At 50.6% G+C, this 26,431-nt stretch overlaps 1 protein-coding gene and 1 pseudogene across 1 annotated transcript in view; one reads left to right on the top strand and one right to left on the bottom strand.

Moving 5' to 3' along the window:
- Positions 1-420: 420 nt before the first annotated feature.
- The window catches only part of STX8 (syntaxin 8), a 255,335-nt gene continuing 229,324 nt past the window's right edge, over positions 421-26,431 (bottom strand). Inside the window, 1 exon segment of the mRNA XM_037164947.2 lies at positions 421-595. Within this exon segment, the coding sequence (XP_037020842.2) occupies positions 528-595 (68 nt within the window). The 3' untranslated portion in view covers positions 421-527.
- LOC119063593 (cytochrome c-like) overlaps positions 15,000-26,431 on the top strand; it is a 34,488-nt pseudogene continuing 23,056 nt past the window's right edge.

Below are 26,431 nucleotides of genomic sequence, written 5' to 3'. Positions count from 1 at the left end.
CTATCACCGAAGAAATGAAAAAGAACATGTTTCCAGGTCTGCAGGGAGTCACAAGAGAACGGCTCTGGTCACACACTGGGACACGTGCCTGTGACAGAGCCCTCCGGCACTCCTTCCTTCCTGCCTGCACGAGCACCCTTGACCGTTCACTTAGTTCCTACATGGACACGTGACTTCCTTAGCAGACCACACAGTCAAGGTTACAAGGTGCCTACTAGTTTGGTCTTATCCCCCCTGTGCCAGCTCACCTTCAGGGTGGGTGGAATCAGCAGGTAGCCACTGGCAGTGACCATGTGAAGAACCTTGGGCTAGGACCAAAATGACCAAGGTAGGAGCCAAAGGGCCACGCTGTGCCTGACACTCTGGTAGGCTCCGAGCCACCATGCAATCCGCCTTGCTAAAACAGCACACTCCGGGAGCTCAGCGCTTTGAGGGAATTTATTGAGAGCAGCTTTCAGGTATCAAAAGGGTGCTGAGCTTTCTCCCATCGCCGGCAGGTGTCAGAGCTGGCGGTTCCTTTATTGCCACTACTTGGTAGGCCAGACCGCAACGACCACGATGGCCACGAGCAGCAATAAAATCACCATTATCATCCCTGGAAAACAGAAGCACAGGCACACCTTTGAGAGATCCCCACTGGACAAACACCGCACACCCAGTACACATCCTCAGAGAGGATGGGGATATGGCCCTCCAGGAGGTGTGTGTCCTTGGAGCCTTTGGTTCGTGCTTCACTGTGTGATGGGTGTGGGGCTGTGCAGAAAGGAAGGGCTCCAGGGACGCTGGCGAGTCGGCACCTGCCACTTTGCGAGTGTGCCAGCAAAGCGCAGGAGCTCCTGGCGGCAGGTCTGGGGGGGCCCGAGAGGGCTCCCCACTCAGCACTTGGGTGAGGGAGGGTTGTGCGCACTCAGTCCCCAGGTCTAGCTTCTATGTGCAGCCTGGCCCTATTTCCTGTTTGCGCTGATGCAGCGCCGATAAACCAAAGACTTGAGTTGACAAAGAGATTCATTCTAGAATCCAGGATCTCTACTATCCACAGGGCTTTGCCTTTTCTTCTTGAGGCCAAGATACTTATGTCATCCATCTGTAAAAATATCCAAGAGAGGAACTTTTTCTTCATATATAAATTTTTATGTCAGTACTTTTTTCTGTTTTATTTCCCAACATTTTTGGCTGGGGAAGACAAAGGCGAGCACCGGCCCTCCCAGCCGTCTGCTCCCGGTGCTCAGCTCTGCCCGCCAGCCCACCTCACCTCCCCAGCTCATGCTTCTGGACTTGGGATTGCCCGTTCCCGTGAGGCTGATGGAGATCCTGGAGAACACACTTGTCCAGCATGTAATGAGTGCTTAGCACGCCAGGCTCCCCAGGCCAGCAGGATCCTGGCAGACAGGAGAGACGGGTGTGGCTGCCACAGAGGAAGTGCTCAATCAATAAACTTACCGATCCCTGAGCTACTGAGGCCCTGAGAGGGAAGTGAGGAACAGATGCGGTCAGGCACCTGAAAATGCTCTCCAAAGGGACAAGAGTGAAACCCACAGGACTGTGGTGGTGTGGCCACCTGGGCTGCCCACCTCAGACTAAGGCACTGCTTTCGGAAAGGTCAGAATCCTGAGAATTCAATAGCTTACCTTATAGGAAGCCATTAACACATTATTGATCTTATTAGCTAGGTAGTCGCTGGTCACATCTGGCTATTTATGTTTCAGTTAATTAAATGGAAAAAAGTGAAAAATTCCGTGTCTCAGTTGCACTAACCCTATTCTAAGTGCGTAAGAGCCGCTGGCAGCCAATGGCTCCCACACTGCACGGAGACGATAAAGAACATTTCCATCATCCCACAAAGTTCTTTGGACAGAACTGACAGAGTGAGCTGACAGAGTATGGAGATTTGATTATTTCATTCACCGCTGCAGCCCAGCTTCTCTGATGGTGCCTGGCATGGAGACTCAGTATACATTTGTTGAATAAATGAATGAATGAATGGCTGCTCAATGTCTTTTCAACACTCACTCTACACTTGGATAGTTTCCCACACTGGGAATTCTGTTTTTTCCCTCTTGTTGAGTCAGTTTTGTTAAATTATATTTTTCTGGGAAATTGCCCATTTTTCCCTGGAGTATTCTGAAGTACAGGCATAGAACCGGTCGTTATTCTCTCACGATGCGAATGCTACGTTGGGCCCACACCTCTTCGCTTCTGACCACGCATCTGTGTGCATTCCCCGCCCCTTCTCCTGACTGGTGTTGCTGCAAGTGCATCTGTTTAATTAAACTTTTCCAAAAACGAGTTTGACTTTGTTGATCATCTCTCGTTTATTTTCTGTCTCATTACTTTCTGCATTTATTTTCCTTATTCCTACCATTCATATTTAGTCAGTGAGCCCTGCTATTTGTGGACTTTCTCTGGATTTCCTTTATTGCTCTTTCTCTAACTTCTTGAGTTAAAAATTAACTCCTTCATTTTCCATCTTCTAAATATTACCTCTAAATCTACAATTTTGATATGAAATAATCATTGTTAGGTCCCAAATTGTAAATATTTCAGAAATTTCAACAATTTCTTCTTTGGCCCAATAATTATTTAGAAGTGTGTTTTAAATTTTCCAATTATAGTGAAACGTACTAATCTCTTTCTCTATCTATCTATCTATCTATCTATCTATATATATAAATATATATCTATATCTCTCTCTCTATATATAAAATTCTGAGAGACTCATACAATACATTTGATGTGAAAATACCTGTGATTTCTATTGGTGACAAAGACGTAAAATCTACTAACACAACTGCCGTCTGTTAACTCCCTTCTTAATTGAAGAAAATGCTAAGTCTCAGTTAGAGGTTAGTAAAAATAAGAATGCAATTAGTCTTCTCCTCTGTTTCGGAGACTTCCTGAGCTCCATTCGCAGGGTTCACTGTGTTTCAGGTAGTGCAAATTTCAAACCCAACCCACGTAAGCCAGCGCATCCGTGGTTTCAAACACTGAGGAGTGACAATATATGGCAAGCTTCCCTGTCATCTCCCTGTGACAAGGCATGCATTTTTCCTAATACACCCCCTTTCCCTGATTGTCCCATCTTTTCAGAACACTCCCTCCAGGGAACTAAGCACCCCTGCTCGCATCGCCGCCCTGTCTTCATGTGCGTGTGAACCCAAGTCTCTCTCAGGCGTAAGCTGTGGCCCATGGGCCATGTCTGGCTTTTGGTCTGTTATACAACTCATAAGCTAAGAATGATTTGTATATATTTACAAGGTTGTCAAAAGAAAAAGAAGATACCCTACTGTCTGTGGCCTAATCCATTTGCTGCCTGGCCCTCACAGAAGTGTGCCGACCTCGCTCTCTGTCAGTCCAGCTGATAATGACCCAGCTGCAGCGCTGGCCCATTCATTTTGGTTCTGGTTTCCGGCTCTCTCTCCATTTGTTTCATCTGGGGAGTTCCTTTCTTCCTTGTAAATTCAGCCGTGCACTAACATTTTAGGGGGTGCTGTCAAAATTTATCTAGCATTTCAAAATGCTTGTAGTGAGGGGGGTGGGGTGGGGTGCGTTTGAATATCATCTCCGTCCATCTTCCTGCCAGAACCCGAAGGGCAAATCTTTTCATTCATTTCTGTCTCCAGAAATGTCTTTAGGTTGATCAAAAGCTCCACCTGGGCAGGAATCCCACTACTTCCTGATGAGGGTGAAGGATTTATATTGCACAACAGAAAATAATAATGGGAATGGGGGAAGCAGATGGACCACGGTGGAGCACCAGGGGCGACGGCCGGCCCTGCAGAGCCCAGGCTCGCCCTGAGATGGGGAAGGGCCGAGGTTTTGAGGAAAGGAGAGAGACAGTGAGTGGTGTTTCAGGAAGAAGTGATGTCACCTGCTCAGACAGGATCAGAGCTGGGAGGACACTCACGGAAGAGAAGCTACTTGTGCAGCAAGAATTCTGGACCGAGGCAGCTGTGATGGCTGAAGGAGAGGCTGATACAAGTGACCTGGAGTTTTCAAGTCGGAGTGATTATGAAAATAGCCGAACAAGTGATGAGAACAAAGAAACCAAGAACAACTGGTTGGGAAGAAGAATCCACACATCCAAGTTTAAACACACAAAGAGGCCTCAGGGCACTGTGGGCCACTGCAGGGGACTGACCTGCTGCTCACTTCAGCCAATCCATTCTCCACAATTCAGCTGAAATGAAAATCAGATCTGACTACTTCCTGGCTTAAAACTCCCCAATGGCTTAAACTGAAATCCAAACTCTTTGTGGTGGCTTGGCAGATTCCTGTGCAGTCTAGCCCTGCCACCCCGAGCCTGCACTCTGCGCCTGTGCTCTGGCCACCCCGGCCGGAGCATGCCAGCATGCCATGCTCCTTCTGGCCGCCTGGCCTTTCCTGACGCCACCCCTTCCACCGGGGGGCGCCGCCCACCCTTGGCCCAGTGAATCCTTCTTCATCCTCCCACATGCAGCATCAGTGTCAGCTCGAGGGACTCTGTCTAGACCCCAGTTGACTGTGCTCTTGTTGGCTCTAACTCTGTAGTGATCCTTCCCCAATCATAAGTTAGGCCCTTGGTGGCTGCCTGTCACTGGCAGGCTCCGTCACTGGCACGGGAGCCTCCGTGGCAGGGACTGTGCCTGTCTAGTCCACCACCACAGGCCCGGACCGAGCGCAAGGCCCGGCGCACAAAGGAGGCACAGCACATTCCTCTCCACGAGTAAATGCGTGTGTGGGGGATCTAGAAGGCACAAGAAGAGCCAATGAAAAAGACGGGGAAGCAATAGTCAGTAGTGAGGGAGAAGTTGAGAAAATGTGTCAAGGAGGCCAAGAGACAATTCAAAAAACGGTCAGTACTGGTCTACAAACACTCCCGAGTCAGCGGGAGGACAGAGGGAAGTCTGAGGTCCAGGCTTACAGGCCGTGTGATAGCACCCAGCTCTCGGGGGCGGGGGGGGGTGTCCCGGCACTATTAACACAGTGATTTCTCTTTCAGCGGCTAGTTGCTCCATCACAGAAACTGTGAATCACACACAGCGCATCCCAGTAAAGGTGTGACAGGGTAGACAATGCCTGTGAAAAATGAAGATGCAAGTCAGCGATTGACAGCAGAGATAGTGTCACTTGATAAAATGTGATAAAGTGGGTTCTTGTCCCAGGATGAAAAGGGGGACTTGAGAGCGATGGCAAATAAGGCTTCTACATCTTCGACCCTTTCAGAACAAACAGGGGTCCTTTGGGTAGAAGATTTCCAATAGGTTTAAGTAAACTTGTGTGCACTGAGGGTCAACTAAGGAAGTCATTTTTAGATGGCAAGTGACAGTGATAAGCAAAAGCCAGTTGCAGTCTTTTGGGTTCTTTGGGACAAAGAACAGGTGTTCACACACCTTATCACTACAATCCTTTGTCTTTGAGAGGTGGCTCTTCTGGAATGCGACCACAGCTTGGACACCTTTCCTGAATGCAGGCTCAACAGGGCGTTCCAGAAGGAGTAACCAAGGGTCTTCCAAAAGCCGGGGACCCCTCCCCGCTGCAGAGCGAGAACCTGCGCTGCCTTGCTGTGTTCTCGGCAGCAAATGACCCACCTCGGCTTTGCAGATGAGGGGGCTAAGGAAGGGAAGGCTCACTCTCCTACTGAAGGCCCTACAGCTGGTGGGAGGAGGAGCTGGAATTGGAACCCTGGTGGGACTGAACTCTGGGCCATGATCTTCCCCTTTCTCTGCATGGTGGGGGGCAGTGGCGGAGGGATGGGGGACGCTGTGCAGTGGCTGTGGGGGGACCCTGCTCCCCACAGCATGAGTTTATCAGGGAGGGAGGCCCACACTCCTGTGGGCTGCAACACCGGCATAAGGAGTTTCTTCTCCTTTCTCCCCACCCCATTCTTCCCTTCCTTCAACTTTTTATGGTGAAAAAATTTCAACAAATATACAGATGGACAGAAGAGGACAATGAGCTATGGTGAACTCATCACTCAACTTTAACAAGACTGAGTTGTGGCCAATCTGGTGGACAGCCTCTCTCCTGCCCCCCGCCCGCGGTGTGGTGGTACGAGCAATTCCCGGATATATTTCCTTAATGATCACTGTGGTACGTACCATTGAAAGAGATGGCATCATTTAAAACACACCACCACCACCAGCTAAGTCAGAGGGCTGACTACTATTTCTCGGAGTCGGAGGTAGGGAAGAGTTTCCACCGCCGCAGGTGCGGGAGAGGCTCGGAAAGGGGCACAGGGGTCGCCCTGGGGGGGCACGAGAAGACTGTGCAGGGTGTTCAGTCACATGTGAAAGAGAGAACCCCTCTTTCTTGCCTCAGAGCAGCCCTTAAACCTCAGGGGGTCTAGTCATCCATCCCTAGCTAAGAAAAAACTAGACATTTTAGAATGAGGAAAGACAGTGAACTTCTGGGAACCTGCCGACTTCTCAAACAGTGAAAGCTCTTTGCCCCGAAGCTCAGCACAAACACCTGGTGAGGCTCCGGCCCTTGGGGAGGTTCCCGCCGCGCTTCCTCGGCCCAGCGCTCGGGCGCCGCGGCCCCTGGCAGGGCGGGCTCGGGCTGCCCGAGTCAGAGGAGTGGAAAAACATGCCCATTTCCTTTGGTCACTTCACCAAATGAGTATTACTCAACCACTTACAATATTTACAAGTCCAGCTCACAGCAATTCGAAAAAGATGTGAGAAAACAAACCTCTTTTCAAACTGGGAAAGGATATGAAACACAGTCTCTCAGGAACAGTGTTGTGTTTTCTGAAGATTGTTCATCTGGATTAATGATCCATATTTTTTCCAGTGAAACACTGGAAACTTGCAAATGACAAAGCTGCCGGCACCGCTGCAGCAGCTGAGAGGAGGCAACAGCTCAGCACTCACGGATGGGGGGCGGAGGAGGTGGACCTGGCTTTTCGTGAGAGGGAGGGCAGAGCTCTATCGGAGCCACCTCTCCCCTTTGGCTGTAGGAAATTTGGGGGATGAGGGTGGTGGGAGAGGAGGGGGTGGAGGGGGATGGGGGTGGGAGATAGGGGATCTGAAGGGCAAGTTTATCTGGAACTCTTTTTATCTGCGTGGTTTTTTTTTTTTTTAATCATCACAAGGAAAGCCATACCGGTTACCTGTTGCTGGTTATTTTGAAACAAAATACATATTCTCTTCCTATCTGGTTGGCTCCTCACATTGGGAAGGTCACCGCCAGCAAAACACTCTCACATAGCTCATCACCTCTACAGACCCGAGGAGGACACTTACGAAAGGACCCTGGAGCTGTTTTTCCCTGATTGGGCCCATCAATAGGTGACATTTGCTTATGCATTAACCAGTTCATTCTCACCGATCAAACAGATGTTTCCCAGCAGACTCCTGAGTTAGGGTGGGAATAAGCAGGAGAGAAGACAAAACTGGAATATTTGTTTTCAAAAGTTCATGTAAATGTTCCCTTTAATCCCATTACTGGGCAAATAAGCTAAGAAAAGAGTAGACGCCGGCAGAGAAGGTGAACATATTTACATTCTGATTCTCAGATTGAACTGCAGTTACCCCTGAGATCACCCCTCGGCCTAGACCTGCCTGGCCTGGAGCTGCCTGTCTCTCCGGTCGGCCGCAGGTCGGCCGCAGGGTCCGGGCACTTGCCTCCTTCCTCCAGCCGCCTCCCAGCTCAGGGCGCTGGGGAAACCACCTCGGGGTTGGGTTTGCCCAGACGCAGGTGGGGGGTCAGGCATCTAGTGCCCCTGCTGAATATATTTCACATCACGGCTCCGAGGTGCTTTCATTACAGGCTTTCCCTCCTGTTCCTGGGTCAGCCCTCCTCCCAGCTCCAGCTGCTGCCCCTACCTCCTCAGAGACCTTCCACCCTCTTCCTTTCCCCACCCTCCCCCAGGGTCAAGTGGTGGGACTTGGCTCAGATGCCACTCCCCACCAACACCCGCTGCTCAGCCCCTGAGGGAAGCGTGGCTCCCCAACACAGAGAAGCATCGGCAGCCAGCCAGGCTCCTGCTCCCCAAGGGCTGTCCTCCGTCTGCACACGCTTACGCTCTTCATCACTTCTTTCCTCCGGTCACCGGCTCTCCGAGCACAGGGCCCGTGTTGGTCAGATGTGGTGGGAGGGGGTAGTTTTGGGAGTCAGGGAGACCTGACTTTGGGCCTGTTACTTTCCAGCTATGAGGTGCTGGGGAAGAGACTCAATTCTGAATTCTGCCATCTGAAAAATAGGCCTGAGAGCAGTGATGCCACAGGCTTGTTGTGAGGGTTCAATAAGATGAAGTACACAAAGCTCCCAGAACATAACCAGCGTTCCACAAGCGGGAGTTGTGGTGACGACAATTACTCCTGCTCGGATAACCCACTGCCCAGGAATGGGGCCTTGCAGCAGATACTCCACTGATGGCCTGTGAGAGAGCTGGCCTCCTGGTTTTACAACAGAAATAAAATGTCATTCATTCCAAAAGAGAAGGAAGAGGAGCGAACACAGAGCAACGCCTGGGTGGCATTTGGCGTGGGAACAGAGCCCAGTTCTGGCCAGGGCCCGGCGGTGAGGAGGGGCGGCCAGGACAGGGTGGAAGTTCAGGGCGGAATCCCTGGCAGCGTCCGTTTCAGCTGTCAGCCACCGGAAGGGCAGCTGTGCTGGGCGAGAGGCCGGCTGCAGTCGGGGGCGTGCAGGGCACGGCCAAGTGGGTGCCAGGTGAGAGAAGCCATAAAAACCGCCCTGTGCAAGGCCTTTGAGGGAGGGAAGGTCAGGGCAGGGGCATGCGTTGAGGACGGGTCCAGTGTCACAGGCATGAGGAGAGGTTAAAGCAAACCAGGGGGGCGGGGGACCTGGAAGATCTGCAGGAAGCCCGAGGCGGCACCCTGACTTGCAACCTGCTCAGCTGTGTGTGACAACCGAGACCTGGGACTGGGAGCTGGGCACTTGGGCTCTGACGGCACAGACAGTAACGATGGTGACGACAGGAGGAGAACAGCAAGATCAGAAGTGGAGAGACGGAGGAGCCGCTGTTACGCCACACGGCGCGCACGCGCACGGCGCTGACCACGGCTCCATCCCTCACTACTCTCACCACGAGATGAGAGGCTGGCAGGAAGGAAACCTCTCCCCAGTCTGCAGGTGAGAAAACGGGGTCTCTGTGGTCAGTTATGCCACTCAGCCCTCGAGAGAGCCCCACGGACGCAGGAGGCTGGCAGCAGGCAGCAGGTGGCTTTGGGTAAACGGCAACATTCTCTTGGGAGGGAGTGTTGTGGAGCTGGGAGCAGCCTGGGCAGCCAGGGCTCGGGACGGGAGGGGGCCACCTGGGAGTCCTGCGGATGCAGGGGACGCCCTCGGTGACACCGAAGTGAGAGTGTAATTGCAGAAGTAACACTCTCAATGCGTCACTTTTGAAGAGTAACTGCAGTGTGACTCCTCAAAGAAATACATCAGAAGGCAAAGAACTGAGCCAGAATCTGTGTTCTGGTTCTGACTGAAAACAAAGAAAACTGGAATTGAACACTCCCTAAATTTTCATTGGGTTTATGTCACACTGACCGGCTGTGTTTGTGTCTTTCACTGATATCACAGCCCAGGACACAGCCGAGGGGGAACAGGCAGGAGCGGGAACTCCAGCCTGGCCCCGAGCCTCAGTGAGCAAGTTCCCCAGCATCTCTGCTGCTTGCCCAGTGGGGGACACACATCTCCCAAGGCTACTGGAGGGTTACGTGGTGTCATGGCCAAGCGCCTGGTGCTTGGCCAGCGCTGGCTACACACTGGTTGTTCTGAGAAGTACAAGCTTCCTGAAGACCATGGTCTTCTCTGAGGTGACTCTTTGGAGTGGCGAGCCAGAGGCCCCGACTGTGTCGAGGTTGTGTTTGTGCTGAGGCGACACAGGGAGGGCAGACTCAGGCTGGCGACTCAGCCCTGCGTCTGAAGGCCCAGGCCCCGTCTGGGCGAAAGTCACTTCCTGGTCCCTGGGCTGGGGCCCCATTTCGATGCAGACAGGAGGTAGTGCTCTGTGTAAATGGAAAAACTTGCAAAGAATCAACAAGAGAACAGTGTAGATAGAGACATCTGGGGGCCAGAGAGCATGAAACATTCTCAGCAGGAAGCAGGAATCAGGAAAGGTGACCTGAGAGGAGTGGGGGTGGGGAAGACAAATGGAAGGGCTGGCCTGGAGACAGGAAACTGAAAGGGACCAAGACTGCACAAAATGGGCAAAGGGGCTGGGTGGTGGTTCCGGGGTCCAGGCGGCAGGTGGCTGGGTCGCAGCCACCAGGGTGGTGAGGCGACCCCTCGGTCAGCAGGGCCGCCACGTGAGAGCTCGCCTGGCCAGCCCAGGGAGAGTCAGGTCGCAAGGAAGGGGTCGGACTTGTTGGTCAAGCTGTCCCAGTGGGTAGGTGACCAAGGGCACTGTGCCAGGTACGATTTGCCTGAGAGTTCAACTGACCCGCACCAAAACCGTACCCAGTGATGCATACGGAGTGCCCACTGGGGCTCATGTCCACTGGGTGCCAGGCCACACGCCGGCTCGTTGAGGGGCTCACAGTCTCACGGCAGAGGCAGAAAAGTCGGCTCACCCGCCTCCCCAAAACAAACCCGAAGAGCTCCGCAGACCCCTTCCGAAGAGGGTGTCTGCCAAAGCTCAGCCATTGTTGCTCCCTGCACGGAAAGTGCTGACGAGTTTCTAGGCCCTGTCCCTGTTCTGAAAGTGTTACTCATTTCCTCTCCCTGAAATAAGTGCAGCCTGGCCACCACCACAATTCAACAGCAGAATTCAATTGCAAGTAGATAATCCTTCATATCAGCAATCAAAAGCAGCTTATGATGAGTTGTCAAGTCAATAATTTAATGCCAATTCTCTGAAGCTATCACTGTTTGCTAAGAAATATCCCCTTGGTGTGCTGCGCTTACTCCCGGGAACACAGCTCTGCCTGGAGTCTGGCAGGAATTCAAGTGTCTCTGAAAAGAGAGTCAGGAACTCTGCTGTGGATATCTTGTTTTGACAATTCCCTCTTGACTAAGTGTCAAAAGATTTCTGGACGGCTCCAGTCAGGCTGTGGATTCACCATTTCGGCCCCTTCATCTGTGCCGCTCAGAATGGGAAACATCACCTGGCATCAATTAGGGGCGCCAGGCAAGGTGGCAGGAGGGTGCTGGAGCTCCCTCACAGGTACTGCAAGGCAGGGCGGGGAGGGGCGGCGTTGGTCGCACGAGAGAATCCACTCCATTCTGCCAAATGCTTATCCATCTGATTTTTTTACAGCGAATCATTTGATCAAGATGCAAAAGGCTACTACTGGGTGGTAGGTCTGAACTGAGTCTCTGAGTTCCAAACCTCAGAGAAGCATATTACTGGTGTGTGTGTGTGTGGGGGGGGGCAGCGGCCATGTCTGTCCCACTTGACTCTGCCTCACGCACGTGCTGAGGGGTCCCATGTTGAGGTCCAAGTGAGGCTGACCACGGTCTCTCCTCCAGGAATTCTGGCCTTTGGACAAGCAGTGTTGGTGCTCAGTCACGGTAGGTGTGACAGCCCAGAGGGGTGGTCCACAAACTCAGGCCAGAAGGTCGCAGGACATGCCTTTGTTCCTACTCTTCCTGAGATGTGGCTGGCCCAATTATCCCTTAGATTCTGGCAAGAAACCCAACACCATTCAAATAAATTACATGTTCTTCAACCTAAATGAGCCAGAGTCATTTCCTCTTACTTGTAACCAAGACTTTTCAGTAAAGACACCGTCCCCACAAGTAACTGTTTGTCTCTCATTATTTGCAAAATATGAGCAACATGAGAACAGTCTCCCTTTACTGATTCAATGCTGAAAGGACAGTTCAAAGGTGTTGCTTCTCTGAGTGTATGGCCTGGTGTTGCGCCCGGCACCCGGCTGTGAACGGGCCAAGGTCCCAGCTGAAACATCTCTCACCACGAAGAGGCCTGCTCAGACCCTGAGCTCTTCTCTTTCACAGCCACGCAGCCTGTGATTTTACAGGCACTGCCTGATCACGGCTGTGGGTGCCCGGGAGTCAAAGGAAGCTTGAGAGGCGCTCACGCTCTGTGGCAAACGGTGTTTGGAGTGAAGGTCAAGGCAGGAGAGTTCCCCTTTGTAAACAAAGCTGACGAGACCTCCCCCCTTGGGGTCCCTCTTCCCCCAGGGCACACTGTGTGGAGCCCACGGTCTGAGTGGATGCCCACTGTTCCTGCCACCACACTGCTCTTTGTGAGAGCCACACCTGCCACCACTGGGGTGCCAGGCCCTTTGTATACATTATATACATTCGCACATTGAGTTGCTCAATAAATGCTTAATGGACAAATGGAAGAGAAGGTCCCTACTTCTGATGGAGTTAGGAAAGCAAACACAACACTGATGCTCCCTGGACTTGCACCTCTGTTGGCTTTTGGTTTATGGGACAAATATTGGCTGAGCCCATACAGGCTCCGCGCTAGGTGCCGGGGACACAGCAATGGACAAAACAGACAGGAGTCCCCGCCCTCGACCCCACTGAGCTGCTGTGCGTGTGTGCGCATGTGTGTTGAGGAGTGCGGTGGGTGAAGACAGACATAAACCAAAATAAGTAAATCAAGTAATGGGCCAGAAGGTCGTAAGTGCTGGAAAGAAAACCACAGCTTATCTCCTTCCCATGAGATGCCAGGTGGTCGCCCTCGGGCCTCGCTCCCCTTCCCCGGGGGCTTCGGGACCGCGCGGGAGGCAGGGGCACGGACGCTGTGCAGAGACGGGCCGCCCCACAGTGGGGTTTGGAAACACAGTGTGGGTAAGATTAGGGTGCCTTCCTGCGTGGCACCAGGAAACTGCCATCCCTGAATGTTAATAATATGTAAGCTTAGAAATAACACATTACAAGAGTTGGTTGGAATGAAGGGTGATGTAATGACAACTGGAAGCAGAAAAGGGACTTATTATGGAGTGTAGAAAAGGAGGGCTGGAGGGGAGGAACTTGCTGATGGGTGCCCGGCCCTCTCCAGGGCTGGGGTGGGTACCCCGGTCAGTGAACTCTGCACCTGCCCAGTCTGTGGGACCGGTGGTGTCACGTGAAGAAGCGGCACACTGCAGCCGTTCCCACGCCCAGTGAAAAGTGTGTGCCTTAAGCTGTTGGCTGCCGCCAGCACTGGGGCCATTTCACTTTATAACAGCCCTGGCTGAGCACCGCCACGTGCTGGCCACCAGCTGGTTGCTGAAGTCAAATGGGAGCCAGGTTGTGGTGGGGGAAGGAGGGTGGAGTAACAGACACAAGATGTCTCCCGAAGTTCGCAGGAATCCAGGTGAATGCATTTCAGTCAAAGTGGGAACTGTGAGCACTCCTTCCGGAACTTTGGCTGGAGAGCGGCTCTGTCATCCTGGAGGCCACACCTGCCCCCACCTCAGCTCAGCATTCCTCGGCCTCCAAGGTGACATGGTTATATATAGCCAAGAGCCGCGGTGGGGAGGGCAGAAGAAAGATGACTGTTAAGAGCTGTGGGAGAAAAGAAAAATAAGGGCCGGAGAGAGCGGCCAGACGTGGTCCTTTCACCTTAAGAGCTGAGCCTTTTCGCAAATAACCAGAACATATGTCATGACTGCTCAGTTTGGCTGCGAGGCCTGCCCTCACCGTTGGGGCAGAAAAATTAGCTCCACTGTGTTCAGAGTGTCACGCCTGCTTTCAAGTGGTCACTGTTAAGTGACGGTAAGCTCCCCGTCTCACCAACTTCCCCCACTGCTGCATCGGTTCCCGAGGGTACAGTGAATGACAAAGGACGAGAACCTATGTGTGTGTGCACGAACACAAGTTTTCCATCTTTGGGAGGCGTGTGTACAGCATAACAACTAGGGCTGCAACCTGGGCCAAGGAGCCAGAGCACTTGCATTTACATCATGGTGTGGTCATCTGGGTAAGGGATCCAATACCCTCAGTCTAAAACCAGGCAAATACCACTAACCCTCAGCTCCCAGAGCGGTCATGTTGAAGAAAGGAGGTAAAAGTTTAGTGCCAAGCATATGGTCTGGCGCATGGCGTGTTCTCAGCTGACGTTAGCTGCTCTCACTACCTACTGAAAACTGTTCTTGTACAGATGGGGTGTTCACAGTCATGAATGGGCAGAAGACACTGATCTGCCCCCTCTGTGAGCACCTCAGCCGTCTGCACCCTCCCCACTGCACTGTGCCAAGTGTGGGAGGAAGGGAGGGGCCTCTGGGGAGAAGCCGGCCAGCTTCCCGCCCTTAGGCATGACCAGCGCCAGTGCGACCACACTGGCTGCCACAATCTCCTTGAAAATCTTCTCTGCCTCACTCTCCAAAGACTCCATCATTAAAAAAGATTTTGAAATCTATGCTTGTGTAAATTCTCCTAACAACCTATATGCCTAAATGTACACAAATACCTGGAGTGAGAGCGCAGCGGTTCACGTCTGCTCTGTCAGAGGGAGGGGTGTCCCCCTCGGAGGCCGCCGTGCTCTGCCTCCTCTGCAGGCTGATTCAGAGACATCGCTGCAGGGAAGGGCTTGGGGGCAGGGATGGCGTGGAAACTGCCAGGCTCACCGGTCCACTGCTAGTTTTTCATTCGTGGCAGGAAGACAGACATTGGAGTTGTGAGCCACATGGGCAGCCCAGGGCTGGTAGAGGGAGAACAAAAAAGAGACTTGGAAGCTGCTCTGCACTGGGTCATGGAAAAAGGGCCTCCTACCAAAAGCAGTAGCACCGGGCTGCAGCTGAATCTAGAAAACATGCAGGCACCACAGGGACACGAAGGCTGCAGGGCTCCGACACCAAATGCACGGCGACACTGCAGGGGACATTACACTGAAGGGAAGGACGCTACACTTTAGCACGAGGTGTGCTGCAGCGGGAGTGACATCTCCACTCAGTACTATGCTCAAACGCTTCGCCACCGCCCCAGACACCCTCCCGTGGACAGCATGTCATCTGAGAGCCACCAGTCCGCCCAGTGCGCTGAGGGCGACGCCAACCCTCCGTGTGGCGGCACGTGGCGAGGGTGCCTGAGTGGCCTCCCGAGCCCTCTGACATCAGGCAGCTTTGGTGATGTCACCAATGAACCCCCTGGGGAAAATGGGCAACACCCGCGGCTACACATTCCAGAACATGATTGGCCTAAAACTGTTCTACAAGAGCTCCACTGGCAAGAAGGATGTGTGCAGGTACGTGAGGCCCGAGGACTCCTGCAGCAGAGCTGAGGTGGGAGGAAGCAGCGGCAGCCGAGGGACACCGACTGGGACCCTCTCACAAGAAATGTGGCTCACACCATTCTTTAAGGATAAGGCAGCCTAGGGAGAAGTCCCCCCTCCCCTCCCCGGAAGGTGGTCAGTGTGTAAGGCACCTGAGGAGACCATAAAGGTACGGCCGCGGAAAGGCGCACTGATGACCACGACTGTGTGTCATGGGTCACGTAATGACCTGTTCCAGCCAGCGTCAGGTGTCTGCCTATCACGCACCAGGCAAAAACCATGAAATATCTTCCCTTCAAATGTGTGTTGCTAGTGCAAATAATGAAGGTGTTTGAAGATAATATTATAACGATGTGACCACCTTCTTCTTATCCACTCTTCTGAAAAAAGTAAAACAGACCATTCAAAACGTTACACTTGGCTTTGAAATATCTGTTGACTTACATGGTCTGTCAGATGTTTCCGAAGTCATTTCAAAGGAAAACAGAAAAGCTGGATGGTGACACATTCCCCATGAAGTGGCCCGGTTCCCCCACCCCCAGCCTCCCATTCTCACGCGCCACCCTCCCTGCAGCTCTGAACCTTGCCAGGGACCATCGCTGGCCCCAGAGCCCTGCGTCGGCTTCTGCACACGCAGGACGAGATCCGCTTTAGGCCTCGGCTCACTCACACTTCCTCCCCACTGACGCACGGCTCTCCAGCCCGAGGCCACGTCAGGATCGCTTTTGCTAGGCTCTCCTAAACAGTGAGCCCACAAAAATAAACACACTCCTTGGGTAAAGTAACAACTGGCTGGGTGCATGATTTAAGCCCGTGAGTTCTCCGAGAGGACAGACCACACGTTTCCATGTCTGTGTCCCAGCCAGGGATACACAGGTGACCAGCAGAGACATCATTTAATACACACTCAACATGTTTTTGTGTTTTGGTTGATTGGACTCACTTACTTAGATTGTTTAGACTAAAATATTGCTTGGATATTAAGAATCACTAGTATGGATTTCAAATGACATTTTTACTTGGTGGTAGTTAATGTAGGGATGTTCTGGTAGCTAGAAGAGTATTTGGCACATAGTAAGTGCTCAATAAATATGTACTGAAAAATGAATAAATGAAAGAATACATGAAAGAGTATAAACTATCAATGAAATGGGTTATTAGGGAACATTGGTTCTAAAGAAATACAAAAGGATACAAGTGAAGTAAGGAAAGTTGGTATTGCCAAACTCAAAATAACATATATTACCCATTAGTGGTTAGTAACTTGAATTTAAAATTTTAGGATAATATATTCTTAATGCATCTTTCAAATAAATGAACAGTTACATGTTAGTGAAATGCTGGGGTTTTACCAGATGTTCATGGGTCTCTTCCTAATGCAGATGATTCAGACTTAGAATTCTCAGCCAAGTGGACCCTTTTTGTATTGAATCCAAAAGTTCCAGTTCAGATTTCACTCATTCCCTGGGACTTTTTATCACCCTCTGTTTGCAGATGTTCCTGAGAAGGTTATCACCAAAATCGCCTGCTGCTAGAAACATTATGTTTAGAGCAGGGCTACTCCCAACATGGCCTCAGGTGCATCAGCATCAGCTGAGGGCTGGTTAGAAAGGCAACCTCAACCCCTACTGAGCCTGAGGCCCTGGGGTGTGGCCCAGGAGGCTGGGGGTTAACAAGCCCTCCATGCACTTCTCCTGACACAAAAATTTGACACTGGGCTAGCAGACAGGATTGAAAGTTCACTAGATATTCTCTGTGCCACATAATCAAATGTCATCTGTTAGCTGATACAAAGAGCGGTGGCTTTCTCTGGGTACTACGGAGACAGTCAGGGTCCCCAGCTGGCAGCCACTGTCCTGGGGGCAAAAGAGGCACTGAATGACTGTCCTTGCTGGAGACACACAGCCGCATGAGGAAGAGCAGCAGCTGGTGTGTGTTTGACACACAAACTCATTTGTTGTCACAATTCACCCGCAGCCCCACTCCCAGAGCAGCGTGGCCTTGTTTCCTCTGGACAGAGATAGTTCTGCTGTGAGGAGGTCTGCAGGACCAGAGCAGCCGCCGCTGCAGTGGCCAGAAGACCGCCCTCACTTACATAAAAAGGGACTCAGGGAATCGTCTGCACTGGACTGCCAGACTTTTCTATCTGGCATCAGGCTGAGCCAGATGGGTTTCACTGCTGAGGCGCTCTGACCCTCTTCTGGGCCACAGAAGCCCAAGAAAAGGCCCAAGAAGAACGTGAGGAAAGAAGTACATGGTGGAAAGGAGCTGGTGTGATTTGTTTCAAATGCAATCGCTGGATGCCAGTGGGTCAATGTAACATTACGTCCCCACATCAGGGGCCCGGTCCTGGATAACATTTGTATTCCTAGTGCACTTGAAGAATAAAGATGTGGGATGCTAAAGCTCTGGGTGCAGAGTAAGTGGGAAGGAGGTGCTTTGTCACCCACGCACAGCGAGCCACACCGCCTGCCGCCCCAGAGCATGCCGGAGAGCTTGCTCCTAAGTGGCCTTGCTCCAGCCCCGGGGGTGAGGAAATGGGAGAGGGCGCGTCCAGAGATTAGTTCCGTACGGCCCTGACATTCCTGAAGTACACTCTTCACACCCCTGGAACGCTTCTGCATTCCTGACAGCACGACTGCTGTGAGTTTGCTCCGTGTCACGCATTGTCTTCTATGGGCTCCCCGCAACACAACATCCTGGGAGCAAGACCCGCGGCCCCTCCCTCTTCACGCCCCTCCCTCACCACAGCCGTGCTCTCCACGCCATTCCTTGTTCTCTTTCTAAGAATGCAATAAACATTTCAGCACAATCTTTTCAGTCCACATTATTTATAATATTCTGAACATCCATCGAGCCTGGCTAGAATGCTAAGCAATAAATCAAACTTAACAACAACAAAAGAGGAAGGGAAAAAAAATTACCCTTTGGCTGGGCTAAAGCCTGAGACATTTCATTCCCCAAAGGCTTTAGTTATGTTAGGGAAAGAGGGATGGGGATGAGACTCAAGGTTTAGAATGACAGAGCCAGGAACTCCGATCTATAGGCATAATCATAACTGCGTGGAAATCTCAAACAAACTTACCTCTCAGGGGTGTCAGGAGGAGAAATGAGATACGTGGGAAGCACTCTGAGTGCCGAATGAAAGCAACTGGAGCCCAGTTCTCCTTTCTGGGCCCGAAAGGTCATCTTCTTGGAATGAAGAGGCTAAGAGCCTTCCTCCTCCACCAGAGCCCCGGTCCTTGCTAATTAACACCCCCTCAACAGGCCCGAATATGGGTGGGGGGAGCCTTCAAAGGGGGCCAGCACCAGGGCCCAGGCAGGCAGAATGACGGCTCCTGGACACGAGGCCCCGACTCCGCTAGCAGTGGACTCCCCTCCCCACACCCCACCCAGCGAGGACCCTGCCAGGCCACACACAGCCAGAGGTCTCTCCACAGAAGATTCCACTCCTGCCCCGGGGGCGGGAGGCGGAACTCGACCCACACCCATGCTGTGTGGTGCTATGTGGGTTTATACAGTCTGATTTTCTCCTCACAAAGAGAGAATCTGGCTCAAGAGCTCGCTGATGATTTCAAAATTTATCTAAACAAACGTGGAGGCCAGCATAGGCTATTGGCTAATTGCATAATTGGCCTGAGGCCTTCCTGCCTTGGCAACTTCCCTACTCATTCCGAACCTGGCCCTGGAAATCCAAGCTGCTAGGTCTTACCACGGAGCAGGCGTGTGTTTACGTGGCTGGGCCTTAACTTCGCAGCTCTGCTCGTGTATAGTCTGCCGTGCTTGGCAATCTGCTCGTAAGTGGTCTCTTCTGACAGTTTCCTGGATGTGAGGGCTGCAGCTTTTCCGTTCTTCTTGAGCGGAACTGAAGAGCGGATTGGAGCAACCGTATCACAAGCCCCTTTTTATCATTGCAACCTCACACTGGTGCTGGGAAAGGACTGCAGTGAGTCAGTCACGAGCCTTTTCTCTAAGAAAGTCAGGCGAGAAAGTGACTTTTCTTACTAAAATTGTCAAGGTTGCTGACAAATCTAGCTTCACCACTCTGCCACTTTGCATTTCAACCTGATTTACTCTTTGTATCGGACAGATTTTGCCACCCACTCGCTGGACTGGTCCAACCAAAGTTCTAAAAGATACTGGGACCAGCTTTGCTTTGTTCATCACTTCCACCAGTGCCGAAAACACGAACAGAACCCAACCTACTGACGATGTCCACATCTGTTTAACAAGCCTTCTAAAACACCACGACTTCTTTACCACGGCTGCGTCGCGGGAGCCACAAACTCCTCACGGCGCGACTCACAGCTCACGGTCTGTTTACAGCTCCCGCTTCATTGGTGCCTGATGCCACAGCCCTCCTCCTCCCTCCTCACTGGGCCCCCACTCCCACTCCTGGCATCCCTGGGGACTTCCTTTCTTAGCTCTCAGGTCCTAAGCTGAGCTCTTCTCCCGCCTGGCGCTTCCCCCATTCCTCCTACAGAGAAGGTCGGCCCACCTCACGCAGGGACACCACCAAACTCTCTCTGCTTCTTCCTTCGGTGCCCTCTCCCTGGTCATTCCACCTTTTCCAACTTGACCCACTCACAGCTGCTACCTTCCTGTCTTTACTCAGACAGCGTCACTGACATGTAAGGAAAGGTTGAGCTCATGACTTTAGAGCCACAGAGCTTTGGTTCTAATCCTGGCTACCCCACTTCCCGTCTGTGTGATTTGGGGCTAGCTACTCCACCTGTCTGGACCTCGCCCATAAAATGGGGTAATAGTAAGTAGTATCTATTATGTGCTAGAAATAGTATCTGTAACACAGTAGGTGCTCAATAAATACTCAATTCTCTTCTTAAGGTTTTACCAGGCACATTTTACACTGTGCCCAAAGCCCCTTCAAATGGGACCTGTTTTGACCAAGGCTCTGGTTGAGAGGTGAGCCAAGGTAGCTGTGGTTTACACCCCAGCTACCAAGCTGGGGTGGGTTTACATTACATCCCACCCACCAAGCCATGGTGACTCGGGCATACAGAGAGGTCAGCCAGTCCACAGGCTGGCCAGCTGCCTCTGCCCATTTCAGCCCAGCTCACGAGGCTGCACTGAGTAAACAGGTTTTCTCTGGAGTTGAACTAGGAAATAAGGAGCAATGCTGGCTTGACAGGTTTGCCCTGCTTCCTAGCAATGGTAACATGTGTCCTTGTAATCAATCCACCTTTACTGGACAATGGGAGTGATTCAGTCCTCCCCACCCCACCCAACCAAAGGATCTCCCAGAGAACGAAGTTTAGTAAATATGTATCTCATGCCACAGATACACGCACTTTAAACACAGGGCAGAATTTGAGTAAAGGATCACATTTTGAGTCATCGGTAAGCTGTCTGGAAGGCTTTCTCTCACTTTTGAAGTCAGCCTTTTTAGGCCATCAGTGAGATATGTGTGGCACCATCAATATCCACCCCATTTCAAACCCAGATTCTGTAGTGTCTGGAGGTATAATCAGGATGGAAGTCTTCACAACTTAAGGTAAGTAAAGAGGAGACGTTTTTCTGGTTAACTTCCTTGTCATTTTGGAGAATGTCCCCACCACTGTATCTCCAATGAAATAACTGAAGCTTCCTGGAGCACAGGTTCCGGGTGGAGCTACAAGAGAAGGAGTAGCTGGAAATGAGAGCTGGTGAAGGTTAGTGAGGGCAGGACTTCAAAGGATCAGGACAGGGTTTAGGCTGAGTGGAGAGGAGAGAAGCTAGTCATTCTGCACCTATCATGTATTCTGGATTAGGCACCATGTTAGACACTGGGCACACAACAGTGGCCAAGATGGAGGGGACACCTGGCCCCAAGGAATTTACGTGCTAGTGGGGGAGACAGACACCCAGACTGCAGTGCAATCCTTGTGATCGGGTAAGTGTTCAGGGAACAAACAAGGTGCTGTGATAAGAGCTATTTGAGGGACTGGCCAGGTAGGGCTGTCTGAGGATGGGATGAGTGGGACCTGAAAGTTAAGGGTTCCGTCACCGAAAACAGCTGGGAAAAGACCATTCCAGGTGGAGGGAGTAGTAACCACAAAGTACCTGGGGCTCACACGGATGGGAAAGAGAGCTGCTGTGGCTAGACCTGGCCCTATGGGGGAGCGAGAAATCCACGAGTTTGGCGATAGAGCAAGGGACTAAGTTCTGTAGGGCCTTGGGGGCCACGATAAGGAACTGAGTTTTATTCAAGTACAAGGGAAGACACTGATGGGTTTAGGCAGGGAGTAGCGCTATCTCATTTATGTTATACAGACATTTATACCACTGTGTGGAGACTGAACCGGACGGCACAGTCTTCGGGACAAGTCAAGTCAACAAGACCCTCCAGAGAGAACTATCACAGCGGCTAGGCGAGAGGGGGTGTACGGGTGGCATGGGGTGGTGGCTGTGGAGATGGAGGGATCTGAAATATATTTTAGGACGGAATTACCAGAGCTTGCTTCTGGATAAGAAAGGGGGCTGTGATGACAGAAGGGAAAGAAACAGGATTTCAGTCTGAATAACTAAGTCCACGGTGCCACTTCCTGAAGTGGGGCGAACAAGGAGGTTCTGGCTTCGCTGCACATGGATTCAAGCTGAGACAGCAAATCAGCAGTTGGGCGAGCAGCATAAATGTGAAGCTTAGGAGACAGATCCTGCTTGGCTCGGCAGCGATGGTTAGAGATGGAAAGGCCAGAGAAGAGCCGAGAGAGGAAAGATGCCGGGGGTGCAGAACAGTAAGGACAGGAGAGGAGCAGCAGCAAGGAGTTGGGACGAGAAGGGCGGAGGAAGGGAACTGCAAGTGTCGGGACTTCTGACGCTAGGAGAAAGGGTTGGTGAAGGGGACTGAAAGGTTAGTCTCTGACTCTGCCACAGTGTCCAGCAAGGGCTGTGGAAGCAACCAACCGAGCCTTTAGGGAGGGCCTCCTGTGCACCGGGCGCTGCGCTCACTGTGTTGCGTGCATGGCCTCCAGTCCCCACAGTGATCCCGCCTACTGACTTCACTCTCACAGCGATGACGATGGGGACAGGACCTAAGCTCAGAAAAGCTGAGCAATTTATCTGAGGTTTCAGAACTCTTCAGTTTCAGGCTGGGATGTACACCAGATCTGACTAAGAGCAGTGGGCACAGTCAGACGTGTGCAATAAAGCTAAGACTACGTAAGTACAAAAGGGCCCAAGGATACCGACGACCCAGCTTCCAAACCATCTTCTCTGCTTCCACAGCCAGGTGCCCTCTTTCAGACTAAGCTACAAGGACTTCTCGCTGTCTGCTGCACCACCTAGTGCCATGGGCCTCCCTTTAGCTGCCGAGTCCACCCTCTCCTTAAATGTGAACTAAAAGCCTAACCCCATCAATTCCTTGGTTTTCCTTCAGGAACTAAGGAAGGCAAAATTATTACTTGCAGATTCTGAGAATGTCTCACCTGCAAATAACAAAACATTCAACAGAAAACTAATCTGAGCTAAAGAGGCTAGTTAATAAAAACATTCATAAATTCCAGGCTCTTTCTCATGAATCAGCCATATCCACTGAGAAAATACAACTTAGACGTTTATTCATAACTAAACTAATGGACAGAGAACAAAGGAATTAATAAAACTGGACAGGACTGGTATTTTGAAAATCCCATAACTTTATTGAGGGTTATAAAGAAAAATTGGAATAAAGAAAGACACCATATATCTGGACGGGAAGATTTAGTACTGTGTGCGTGGCAGTTCTCTCCAAGTTAATATAAACATTTAATTGAATTTCAAAATAGTAATAGGATGTTTCAGGAACCCACCGAGTTACTGGGAGGCACCCAGGACCATTGCCCGTTTTCCAGTAAGGAGACCAGGGCTCTGAGAGGTGAAGGCAGGAGACAGGCGGAGAGTGGGCCACGTAAGGCCCGAGGGTTGTCGGGAGGAAGCTGGGCAATGCGGAGCCTCCGCAAGGCTCTACCACGTGGGGAGAAGTGGCGGTGGGAGGGAAGGGTTGGTAAATGCTGATCCACATTTTCCAAAGCCCGCCTCAGCTCCAGTGCGGAGAACGGGCTGGGAGGGAGCAGAACGAGGCACAGGGGGACAGGTTAGGAGACAACAGGAACAGTCCTGAACATGACAGGCATGTGAGGGCAGGGGCAGAAGCGCAGGACTTCCGCAGACCCGAAGGAGGGAGACTCAACCAGCAGAGGCATCAGCTTGGACGTGGGGCCAACTGAGAGGGAAGTGCTGGGAGCAACTCCTGAGAATTTGGCATGAGACACTGAGTAGTTGGTGGTCTTGCTCATCAAAATGGAAAACAAAGAAGGAATAACAGGGCTGGAGAAGATCATGAGTCCAGTTGTGCACATCCTGGGTATTATTTTGAGCAAGGTTTGACAGCACAACATTTGCTTTTCTTCCACTGGGGTTATACAGAACTCCTTTGTTGGGCTAGCAAGCCACTGAGGAAACTTTCCTGTTCTGGTGGGGGCTTGGGAGCAGACGGCCACCTACTTTAAGTGTCTGAACTATGAAGCAGATACAGGCCCTTGGAGTGATTCCACACGTGGTGAAAGGGCTCAGGTGCAGGCCCAGCACCCACGGCTGGCAGAGGCCTGCCCGGCGACGCCTGCTTTGGGGTCTTCTCCCCACACTCCTGTCAGGGGCCAATGTGGGGGCCCCCACTTCATTTTCTCCCCTCGACCCCAAGACTCCCAGAGAGTCATTTTAAGTTTTTGAACTTTTGATAATCTTTTGGTTAGTACTTGAAGATATTTTCTTACCACAATCCCTCCTCTTTGACATCCTAGGATGCATTCCTTTATGTATTATACTCCTTTAAACATTATGTTGTTTTAAAGTATGGTAAGAAAGGTTTCAACAGAAAGGCATGTCATTGGAAGCCATGCTCTTCTTTTTTTTTTTAAGATTTTATTTATTTATTTTTAGAGAGGGGGTGGGGAGGGAGAAAGAGAGGGAGAGAAATATCAACGTGCAAGAGAGACATTGATCGGTTGCCTCTCACACGTGCCCAACTGGAGAGCTGGCCCACAACCCAAGCATGTGCCCTGAGTGGGAACTGAACCAGCGATCTTTCGGTTCATAGATCAGCACTCAATCCACTGAGCCACACCAGCCAGGGTAGAAAGCCATGCTTTTTGTTAACAAAGTGTTAGTGCCTCCAGGTGTCCGTTTTCTTACAATGACCTACACCACCCTATCCTTAGACTAAGCTCTTTATCATGGTGTAAAGGGAGGTCAGCCACGGGAAAGCTGGCTGTCTTCTCTGTTGGACACTCTGCTGGAATCCTATTTGGCCAAGAGCAGACCTGGGATTCTCTGCTCGCCTGTGGCAGCACACCCCGCTGAAGGAAAGGCTCTGAGAGCAAATATCTGAGGAAGAGCTAAACTTACAAAGTAGAATATGTGAATTGAGCAGGTAGCTCTATGCGGATATATTTTTCTCTTCACCAAACACAACTGTGTGTCCCTGTCATCTCACAGATGGGTATCTAAGACACCTGCACAGGCTGAAGCAAGGGCCTTCAATGCTGTGTGGAACCTAGGTGGGACACCGGGGAGAGAGGGACTTCAGACAGGTGTCCTCAACAGGAAAAATGGGGTGGTTCACAATGACAGACCCCAAACTGACTGAGACCCCAGGTGATGAGCAGCTGAGAGAATCCGTTTTACAGGGCTCACACGATGGTCCAGAGGAACTTCTGAGCCTTCGCCATCAAATAATGTCTTTCACTCTGACAAACGGTTGTGGAGAATTAGAAGTTTTGTCTCTTAAATGAAGGTTTTTTCTTTCTATAAATATTCAACCTTCTGTGTTTGAAATAGAATTCTCAGAGTGTTCCTTTCACGGGGATAAAGTATAAACTCAAGAAAAGGACCCACTACACCAACTTGGAATGTAGAGTTTTGCAATGGATGAAATGGTACTCTTTTCATTTTATAAGCTTAACCTTCATGCATCTTTTAAAATTGAAACAATTTTCTCAAGCAACTAAATGTTTCCAACAACTTTCGTTTACATGGATTAAATTGTCATTCTGTGTATTTTTCTGGAATTATTTTATTAATCAAACACAAAATTATTATTGTCTATTCTAAAAATCTCAACGAAAACTGTAACCCAAATAACATTCAAGGGTTTTCTTTTGAAGCTGGAAGCCCGCAATTACTGTGCTGGACAAGGCTGCTTTACTGTGGTGCATTTCCTCAGGAGAGGAAATGATTTTTGAGAATACTGAAGCCTTTTTTATTCTCCAGCAGGCTAGCGACACCTGTGCACGATCTTTCTAGACAACAATAAGACTTTTCTGAGGTTTCATGTCATGAGCATTTAATTTAATAGCTCTGAGAGTTTAAACAGGACACTAATACCTCCGTTCATTGGCACGATTGGTGACCTGGGGATTCCAGTTAACTTAATTTTCCATCTACTAACAGTAACCCATTTAAGCCATGAACTTTCCTTGGCAGAATAGGGGATCTGGACATCGCTTTGTGGGTATGTACACTTGTATGTTTTGTCTCTCGGTTCTATATTTTTAAAAAGAAAAATCAGCATTTTTCCCTCAATAAATCCTCAAATTAGTAAACCAATCAGCAACTACATATAAGAAGCCCCATCCGAAGAGAGAGAAAAAGTTTAACTCTGACAGTCTTAGCTCAAAGAAAATAAACCTGTGAAGACAATGAAGTGCATTTCCCGCGCCCATGTAGCATTCGTTTACCGTGCCAGGCACCGATCTGCACCCCGGGGCAGGGGCAGCAATCGGTAGGGTTTTGGGGGACTTCAGAAGCTCACAGTTTATATGTAGATAAAATAAAAAACTTCATAAAATATGAGAAATGACAAGTGTTTAAAGCAAATGAAATGTACTTTCTTGAAATAATTAATGAAAAGACAATAAATTTAAAGTTGCCTCTAATCTTTTCACTGGCAGAATGATTTATTTTATATCTTGACTTCCGCTTGGCAGAATTAGAAAGCTTCAAAAGTTCTTAGAAATGTAAAGGTAAGTGGGTAAAAATAACAAAAAAATTTTAATTTGACTTGTGTGGGACCCAAAGACGAGAGGTCCTCCTCAGTCTCTTGTAGTTTTATGCTTTAATGAACAGATGCCAAGTCTTGCACAGTCACGGGTGGGGCTCAGTTTCTTCCCTCTGATGATTTCCAGCAGGCAACCTTGGCCTTAAGATCTTAAGTTTTCTGGAATACGAGGTTCCATTCTTCCTGGCTCCCAGGCCCCGCCCCTCTGAAGATCTTGATTCAGTGGTTCCAGGAAGACACAACAGGCATTTGGATCTTCAGTGAGAATATCATGTGATCCTAAT

This window comes from Artibeus jamaicensis, unplaced genomic scaffold (genome assembly GCF_021234435.1).
Source record: "Artibeus jamaicensis isolate MK-2021 breed Jamaican fruit bat unplaced genomic scaffold, CSHL_Jam_final contig_781, whole genome shotgun sequence".
Taxonomy (NCBI): Eukaryota; Metazoa; Chordata; class Mammalia; order Chiroptera; family Phyllostomidae; genus Artibeus; species Artibeus jamaicensis.
Note: the sequence above shows the minus strand (reverse complement) of the source record. Positions and strands in the feature narration are given on the sequence as shown.